The following is a 9,595-nucleotide window of genomic DNA, read 5'->3' on the forward strand; positions in this document are numbered from 1 at the left end:
AGTGAGGGAGCGGGTCACGGCCGGGGAGTGAGGGAGCGGGTCACGGCTGGGGAGTGAGGGAGTGGGTCACAACTGGGGAGTGGCTGCATGTGTTACTGTGACAGGTGAGACATAGATCTGAATGTTAGTTACAGCTGATGCTCAGGGATCTGGGCAGAACGACTGTACACTGTGTTGATTTTAACAACTTGCCTTCATGTAGACTTTAATCAACGACTTTGTCAACCCTATTCTCCTGCCTTTTCCCTGTAACTTCTGATCCCCTTACTCATTAGGAACCTATCTATCTCGGTCTTGAAAACATTCAATGACTTGGCCTCCACAGCCCTCTGTTGCAATGGGTTCCACAGATTCACCAGCCTCTGGCTGCAGAAATTCCTCCTCATCTCAGCTCTAAAGAGTCATCCCTTCACCCTGAGGCTGTGCCCTCAGGTTCTAGTCTCTCCTACTGGTGGAAACATCTTCTCCTCGTCCACTCTATTCAGGCCTCTCAGTATTCTGTAAGTTTCAATCAGATCTCCCTCAACCTTCTAAACCCCATCGAGTACAGACCCAGAGTCTGCAACCACATATGACAAGCCCTTCATCCCTGGGATCAATCTTGTTAGCTCCTCTGGACCCCCTCCAATGCCAGCACATTCTTTTTTGGATAGGACACCCAAAACTACTCACAATATTCCAAATGTGGTCTGACCAGAGCCTTATGCATCCTCAGCAGTACATCTTTGCTCATGTATTCTAGCCTTATTGAAATGAATTCAAATATTGCATTTGTTTTCCTAACTGCCAACTGAACCTGTATGTTAACTTTAAGAGAATCCTGAACTAAGACTCCTAAGTCCCTTTGTGCTTCAGATTTCTGAAGCCTTTCCCCATTTATAAAGTAGTCTATGCCTCTGTTTTTCCTACCAAAGTGCATAACCTCACATTTTCCCAGTGTATTCCATCTGCCACTTATTTGCCCATTTTCCTAGCTTGTTCAAATCCTTCTGTAGCCTCCCCACTTCCTCAACACTACCTTTCCCTCCACTTATCTTTGCTTCATCTGCAAACTTCGCAACAATGCACTCAGCAGATCATTGATGTATAACATAAATAGTGGTGGTCCCAACACTGATCCCTGTGGAACTCCACTAGTCATCAGCCACCATCCTGAAAAAGACCCCATTATCCAAACTCTCTGCTTTCTGCCAGTCGGCCAATCCTCCATCCATGCCAGTACCTTGCCCCTAACACCATGGGCTCTAGCAGGCTCCTGTGCAACTCCTTGTCAAAGGCCTTCTGGAAATTCAAATAGATCGTATCCACTGGCTCTCCTTTGTCTAACTTGCTCGCTACCTCCTCAAAGAATTCTAACAAATTTGTCAGGCATGACCTCCCCTTGACGAAGCTGTGCTGACTCAGTCCTGTTTTACCATGCACTTCCAAGTACTCTGCAATCTCATCCTTAATAGTGGAGTCTAAAATCTTACTAATGACCGAGGTTAGTCTAACCACCTTACAATCATAGAATCCCTACAGTGTGGAAACAGGCCCTTTGGCCCAACAAGTCCACAATGACCCTCACAGCATCCCACCAAGACCCATCCCCCTATAACCCAACTAATCTATACATCCCTGAGCACTACGGGCAATTTAGCATGGCCAATCCACCTAGCCTGCACATCTTTGGACTGCTTTGGACTTATAGCTTCCTGTCTTCTGCCTTCCTCCTTTCTTAAACAGGCGTGTTACATTAGCCATTTTCCAGTCCTCTGGAACCCTCCCTGACTCCAGTGAGTCCTGACAGATCACCACCAATGCCTCCACAATCTCCTCAGCTACCTCCCTCAGAACCCAGGCGTGTAGTCTATCCAGTCTGGGTGATTTATCCACCTTCAGACCTTTCAGCTTCGCCAACACCTTCTCCTTAGTGATGGCCACCACACACCCACCTGCCCCCTGACTTTCTTGAAGTTCTGGTATGATGCTGGTGTCTTCCATTGTGGAAACTGATGCCAAGTACTGAATCAGTTCCTCCACCATTTCTTTGACCCCCATTACTACTTTACAGCCTGATTTTCCAGTGGTCCAATGTTTGCTCTTACCTCTCTCTTACCTTTTACATATCTTTAAAAAAAGCTTGCAATTTTTCTTTTTAAAATATGAGCTAGCTTACTCTCCTATTTCATCCTTTCCCCCCAATACTGCTTTCTCAGTTATCCTTTGCTGGTTTTTAAAGGTTTCCCAATTGTCTGGCTTCCCACTACTCTTCACCACATCGTCTGTTTTTTCTTTTGCATTTATGCTGTCCCTGACTTCTCTTGTCAGCCATGGTTGCCTGTCATCCCCTTTGCATGTTTCTTCTTCCTTGGGGTGAATTTCTGCTGTGCCTCCCGAATTACCCCCAGAAACCCCTGCCCATGCTGCTCCACTATTTTCCCTGCTAGGCCCCCCTTCCAATCCACTCTGGCCAGCTCCTCGCTCATGTCTTTGTAGTTATCTATACTCAATTGTAACACCATTACATCTGATTTCAGCTTCTCCCTCTCAAACTACAAGGTGAATTCTATCATATTATGGTCACTGCTCACTTGGGGTTCGTGCACCTTAAGCTCCCTAATCAAGTCTGCCTCATTACACATTACTAAATCCAGAATTGTCTGTTCCCTACTGGGCTCTACTGCAAGCTGCTCCAGACAAAACCATCTTGTAAACATTCCACAAATTCCTTTCTTGACCTCCGCTACCAACCTAATTTTCCCAGTCCACCTGCACACTGAAGTCCCCCACAATTACTGTAATAGTCCTTTCTTACATGCCCTTTCTGACCTCTGATTTATTTTCTTCCCCACATCCTGACTACTGTTAGGAGGCCTGTACAAAACTTCTATCATGGTCTTTTTTCCCTTTGCGGTTCCTGAGCTTTATTCACACAGATTCTACACGTTCCAACTCTATCAATTCTTGCTATTGATGTAATTCCATTTCTTACTAACAAGGCAACCCCAGCCCCTCTGCCCATCTGCCTGTCCTTCTGATAGGATGTGTATTTTCAAGGATTTAGTTCCCAGCCCTGATCCCCTTGTAGCCACCTCTCTGTGATACTCACAACATTGTACCTGCCAATTTCATTCTGTGCTACAAACTCACTTACCTTGTTTTGTATACTGCGTGCACCCCCAATCCTGCACTGACTGCCTCCCTTTCTCATAGCTGTCCCCTCATCTGCTGTGCTTGAAGTTAGATTCCTGACCCTTTCCACACCCTCTGTCCTATCACTTGTTCTGGAAACTTCAATAACATCTGCTGAGCCCTCCCCGCCGCCTTTAATTTATTCCATTATTTTCCACGCAAATGACCCCACCACTCACTATTTAGTTTAAAGCCCTATTACAGCCCTAGTTGTGTGACAGTCCCAGCCTGATTCAGATGGAGCCCGTCCCATCAGAACAGCTCCCTCCTTCCCCAGGATTGGTATCAATGTCTCATGAATTCAAACCCTTTTCTCCCACACTAATTTTTGAGCCTTGCATTTACCTCTTTAATCCTGTTGACCCTGTGCCAATTTGCTCGTGATTCTGGTGGTAATCCAGAGATTATTACCTTTTCAGTTCAGACTTGTAATTTAACCCCCTAGCTGCTCATACTCCCTCAGGAGAACTTCTTTCCACTTTCTACTGATATTGTTTGTACCTGTATCATAGAGTCATGCAGCACGGAAACAGACCCTGCGGTCCAACCAGTCTACGCCGAACATAATCCCAAACTAAACTAGTCCCACCTGCCTGCTCCTGGCCCATATCCCTCCAAACCTTTCATGTACTTAGCCAAATGTCTCTTAAACATTGTAACTGTGCCCACATCCATCCCTTCCTCAGGAAGTTCATTCCACACGCGAACCATCCTCTGTGTAAAAAATTTGCCACTCATGTCTTTTTTAAATCCCTCTCCTCTCACCTTAAAAACGTGCCCCCTAGTCTTGAAAGTCCCCCATCCTAGGGAAAAGGCAACATTGATTAACTCCATCCATACCGGTCATTATTTTATAAACTTGTTTGGTCACCTTTCAACCTCCTATGCTCCAGTGTAAAAAGTTCCAGCCTATCCAGCTTTTCTTTATAACTCAAACCCTCCATACCCAGCAACATCTTGGTAAATCTCTTCTGAACCCTCTCCAGCTTGAACCCTCTCCTTCCTATAACTGGACAATAGTATCCCAGAAGGGGCCTCACCAATGTCCTGTACAACCTCAACACGACTTCCCAACTCCTATACTCAAAAGGTCCGAGTAACGAAGGCAAGCGTGGACCATGACAACTGGATCTTTCTCCTCCCTCTCCAAGTTCCTCCACAGCTCAGATGAAATGTTACTGGAATTTTCTTAAACAGATGGCTGAGGAGGATTTTCAGATCATTTGTACCATGACAACCACCCAGTGACTGAAGGGAGCATTTAGTGGCATGTACATAAACCCCAAGGAAGGGGCTGTCGCACAGTGGTAGTGTCTCTTTCTCTTGAGCCGGGAGGCCCCAAGTTCAAGTCCCACCTGCTCAAGAGGTATGCCATAACATCTCTGGACAGAAAACGTCTATAAACTCACAAGGTGAAATACTGGAGAAGGAGGAATGTCACTGTGCTTAGGATCAGCAAGGGCTTAATATTAATGAGAGCTGGTTATAACATGTCCTTTTGTTGCCTCTAATGTAAGTGCCCAGGGTTAACAATGGTGTCTAAACTAACACATTTATAAAATCTACAACTCTTTCTGGAATAAAACAAACGTGAGGTGAGAATCTTGGTCAGTATTTGTTGATCAAGCCAGTCAAAGTTAATCAATCAACCCAGAGCTAATCAATTGATCAAGTCTGAATTCCAACAGGTACATTTATCTACAGATGTACATTGAGGGAGAGTGAAGAATATCAGACATGGTCCTCAGGAAGGCTCAGCCTTTTTCTTCACTGGAAACACCAGTGTCCCCACCTGTGAGCTCTTGGGAGGTGGATTAGTCCGGGAAATTCACCATCTGAAGCCCGTTGGAGGATCGAGGAAGCTCCAAGAAGCCAAAATGTATGAGAAGGCGATGGACTGTGAAAATGAGCCATTTTGGAGTTGAACAGCAGAGAGATATTGGTGCCAGGTTTATTTGGGGGTGGGTGGTGCTGAGGCTAAGTGAGGGGTCATTATGAGATTTAAAATGGGAAGATAGCCTAGAGGTCAAAGATACCTATCACCAAAGGGGAACCATGCATCTCTGCTCCTAGGAATGTTATGGAAAAAGCGAGAGCACGATGCTGAGAGGTGGACACGATGGTAGGGAAAGACGGGCAGATGACAGTGGCATTGAATTGCCCAGAACTTAGTTACGAAGGTGTCACATCCATCAAACTCTCAGCAGCTTCCACTAGCTGCAGGTGGGACACTGCTCTCTGTGGTTCACTCACCCTCACACCCCCCAATGCTGGGAGCCACTGAAGAACAGGATATCAATCCACCCCCAGAGACTGTGCCTGGAGACCAGAGCAGCAGTGAGGTGGGGGGTGGGGGGGGGGGGGGGGGGGGTGGTGGTGGTGGTGGTGGGGACAGTGAGGCGCGATGTCAAACTAAGCCCACCCTCTGGGGGATGCCCAAAAAAAGAGAAGGGAGCGCTTCTGGAACCCTGTCCCACATTTCAGCCTCAGCTGATCATTGTTGCCTATGAGATTGGCTAAGCAAAGAACCTGTGGCACCTGTCTACATTACAGCCATCTCTGCACTTTGTGGTCCTTGTTTGTGGACTACCTGGGAGATCTTTCTGATGGATGTAGGTGGTGTTTGGTGTCCAAATGCTGAGTTTAGGTGTGGTGTCCTGTTAGGATGAGGGGTGATCACAGGGATGAACCTCACACACGGGTTGGGAGTGTACACACATGCATGTGGGATTACAGGACACGCCCCGAGAAGTTTCATGCAGCTGTAGGCTTTAACAGCGGCTGCCCATTCTGGTAACTTCATTAAAAGTGAAGGGTTTGGATTTCAGGCTGGAGTGAGTGGGTGATTATGACTCTAGATCAAAACAGCAACAATACCTGGGTTCAACACCAAAGCAAGGGGCAAACGCTGCAGGGTCCCTGCTATTATGTGTTTGCATGTGTGTGAATGAGGAGGAAAGATTGCGATAGACTCTGTTGCCCACTACAGTCAAATAGTTTGCTGATGACACATTATTCAGGATAGATGAGATACGATAAACTGGAACATCTCGACTTTTCACAGACACAATCATCATGCAATATCTATGGAGGTTACTTTGTTCAGAAGCTGCGATTAAAGGCCATCTCCCAGGGAGCAGGCACACTGGCTACAAGTCCTTGGACAGCACATCCCTACAGCACAGATCTCCAGAGCATCAAGATACAGCCTGACCACCTAGCTGGACAGGAACATTACAGATGTAGAAGGGTTAGGAGAAGATCTGAGGACAGAGCTTGGAGATCTCCTTGAGGAAATAGATTTTGAAGGATTTATTTTAAAGAAAGGTCATGCGTTAGCTGGGACACGGGCCAGCATTTACTGCTCATCCCAGGAACTTGGCGGAGAACTACCTTCTTGAGCTGTCTGTGAAGTGAAGGTACACTCACCATGAGGTTAGAAAGGACTCACCGTAATATTAGGATGGGAGTTGTAGGACTGTAGAAATGGAGGAAGAGGCAATGAGAAGTGCATGTAGTGTGTAGAGGCTTATCCTGGAGGGCCTGTTATTCAGGATGCGACAAGGGGTGAGCTTGGGGAAGGGGCAGGAATCAAAGGGAAAGTCCTAGTTGACCAGGGCTGGGACGGAAGAGAAATGGGAGCAGGGGGACCAGAGTGGAAAAGGGATCTATGGAGGAGAGCCCAGACATAAACCCCACCACACACTCCCACGACACCAAACCTATCCCAAAGCAGGAGGTGTGGCATAGGAGGGTACTGATGCCAGTCAGAGGTTAGTAACAGGACACAAACGTGCACACCAGCTCAAGAACCACGCTAGAGTTAGAAGTGGGCTAAGGCGATCAATTGGTGCCAATTGTACAACAGAACACCATTTAAAGACACAAAGTGCGTGATATACTTTCTCAGTGCACTTCTTACCGCCAGCACCCGAGGGAAGGGTTCCTTCTCAGCTGAACGATCGAAAATACGATATTCCATTTTCTGGCCCATACGGTTCATTATCTGGGGAGATAGCATGTCAAATAGAATGACCTAATGTGTTCTGCCCCTACATGACCTTTGACCTGACCTGCTCTCATAGATGCAAGCTAATCCCTGCTTTACCAGTAGATGGCGAAGTAGGACCAGAACGTTGGAGGGTAACATATATTCCAGGAGGGTAAAAGCAGAGGACTAAAATGAAGTGAAGGACGAAAGGAAGAAAGGAATTTACAGGAAGATGGAAGTCGGTGTATCATGGAAACTATTTTAGACGTTGGAAGAAGAGTGAAAATAATCAATAGCATGCAGCTGGAAGGAGCTGTACAAACTGAACAGAAAGCATGCTGCTACCAGCCAATTGACACCACAGAATGGGGGGTTCTGTTTGGAGCCACAATGTGCACCCTCAGCTCTTGTCTCTCTCTGTTAGCCAGACCTCACAGCAGGAAGGTTCTGGACTGATGACACACCCATGTGGAAGGAACAAACCTTAAATGCATATCTAAATCAGTCTGTCGAAGGACCCCAAAGACAGCAGCTAACTGATAAGGTCAAGGGTGGCTCCTCCTACAGTCTGGGCTGTCTCCAGTCAGCATCTTGGGCCTAAGTAGAAGCTTCCAGTTTGAGTAGATAAATGCTCAGTGTATCTGTGCTGTGTTTCTCTCAACATCAACGTAAACCTGTCGTGTTTGAACAAGAAAACACTTCTGTAGTAAGGGAATGTCAGGAGGAATGCCACATGACCAAATCTAATGTTTGGCCTGTTTCCATGGGGAGCCATCGCTGGGATATCATTGCTGCCCCAATGGGATCAAACTACCCAGAGCATCATGATGTCCTCGTGCTCCCTAGCCCCGTGTCGAGTTAATTTTAATCAACCTGCTCACTCAGACTATGACACACTCCCAAGATGGTTGGGACTTGAACCCTGGCTGCCTGGCCCAGTGATAGGGACACTACCAGTGCACCACTGAGCCCATGGTCTGTGTCCATACTGGGCAGGATGAGGTGTTCATCTCTCAAGAGCCAATACTAAATTAGCTTTAACTGTTATAATAAAACTCTAGAATTGAAAGCTAGTCTCAATAATGCTGGCCGCGAGACTATCAATTGTCCTCAAACCACATCAGGTTCACTCCTGTCCTTTAGGGAAGGAAATCTGCCATCCTTACCTGGTCTGGTCTACGTGTAAGTCCAGACCCCACAGTATCGTGACTGACTCTCGAGTGCTGTTGAGGGTAATTAGGGATGGGTATCAAATGCTGGCTCCATCAGCAATGGCAACATCTCAAACAAATTCAGTTTCAAAAGCGGCAATTAAGGGACGAGTGAACAGAAAACTGTTCGCTGAAATCTGCCATTCGATGACTCGCTGAAGGTTCAGCTCACAGCAACATGTTAAGAGCAACTCAGAGCTTCTTGATCCCTCCAGTTACAGGGATGGGTGTAGGTTCAGAGGGTCCTCAATCACTGGGTACAGGATCGGAGGTTCCGCCTCACCTTCTGGAGAACTTGCTGAGCTGAGTCGCTGAGTTTGAGTTGTGTTTGTCCGTTAAAAATAGGTTTTCCTTCTGCTGTACTGTGCATTTTGCAAATCAACCAATTAAAAACCCGGCATCCTCTCAGCCCTCAGTAATGCAAGCAGCTCCTCCCTATAAAACCTCAGCATCGCATTCTAGAATTAAAATAATACATGATAAGTGACTGGTCACAATCGATATTAGATCTTCAAAGCTGGCCTTGAAATCTCAGCTGAGATTTGGAACGTTCCTACATGTTGTACTGGCAAGGGCTCACTGAGCCACGTACACATCCTCTCCTGTCACAGCATCATAGAGCTAAGCAGGTCAGCCACATCAAAGCACACCCCACACAAAAAAAAAGCCATAACAAGGACCTGCTCCTGGACCGACACTAATGGGAACCTTTCAGTGAATGATCAATCACTGTTTCCTGCACGAGTTGTAGTGCAATATTCAACTAGCATCCCTCCCTGCTCTGTACAGACGATGACTAAAAGGAACGAGAAAAACGACAATTTATAACTGTCTTCACTATCGGGAAACAAGAAGAAATAAGAATGTGAGATGACAGATGATAGTATCTGTTGGGTTTGGATTTATCCTCCCTCCATTAATTGGCTCAAGGTTTCGTAATGATATTCATCCTCACCAGAGTCACTGCTACTGGGGTGGGGTGCGAAATAACACAGGACAGGGTGATCTACTCTCCACCCAAACCTTTCTTCACCCAGGGGCGTGACTGCCAGCTGAGGAGACAGTTCACTTATCTGTATGTCCACAGTAAAACTCAGGGCTTTGGCAATGTACACTGTCGCATTACTCCTGACTGAACAGGCCCAAGTGTCCCAGGACATCACTCCTGATTGAACAGGCCCCAGTGTCCCAGGACATCGCTCCTTAGTAAACAGGCCCC

At 46.7% G+C, this 9,595-nt stretch overlaps 1 protein-coding gene across 2 annotated transcripts in view; it reads right to left on the reverse strand.

The window, feature by feature from the left end:
• The window catches only part of kazna (kazrin, periplakin interacting protein a), a 439,152-nt gene that overhangs the window by 16,209 nt on the left and 413,348 nt on the right, over positions 1–9,595 (reverse strand). The window contains exon 8 of one of the 2 annotated variants that reach the window (XM_048615197.1): positions 7,097–7,180. The exons of the other annotated variant lie outside the window; for it this stretch is intronic. Within the exon in view, the coding sequence (XP_048471154.1) occupies positions 7,097–7,180 (84 nt within the window). The remainder of the gene's footprint in view (positions 1–7,096; positions 7,181–9,595) is intronic. 2 annotated transcript variants of the gene reach the window in all.

This window comes from Rhincodon typus, chromosome 31 (genome assembly GCF_021869965.1).
Source record: "Rhincodon typus isolate 14 chromosome 31, sRhiTyp1.1, whole genome shotgun sequence".
Classification (NCBI taxonomy): Eukaryota; Metazoa; Chordata; class Chondrichthyes; order Orectolobiformes; family Rhincodontidae; genus Rhincodon; species Rhincodon typus.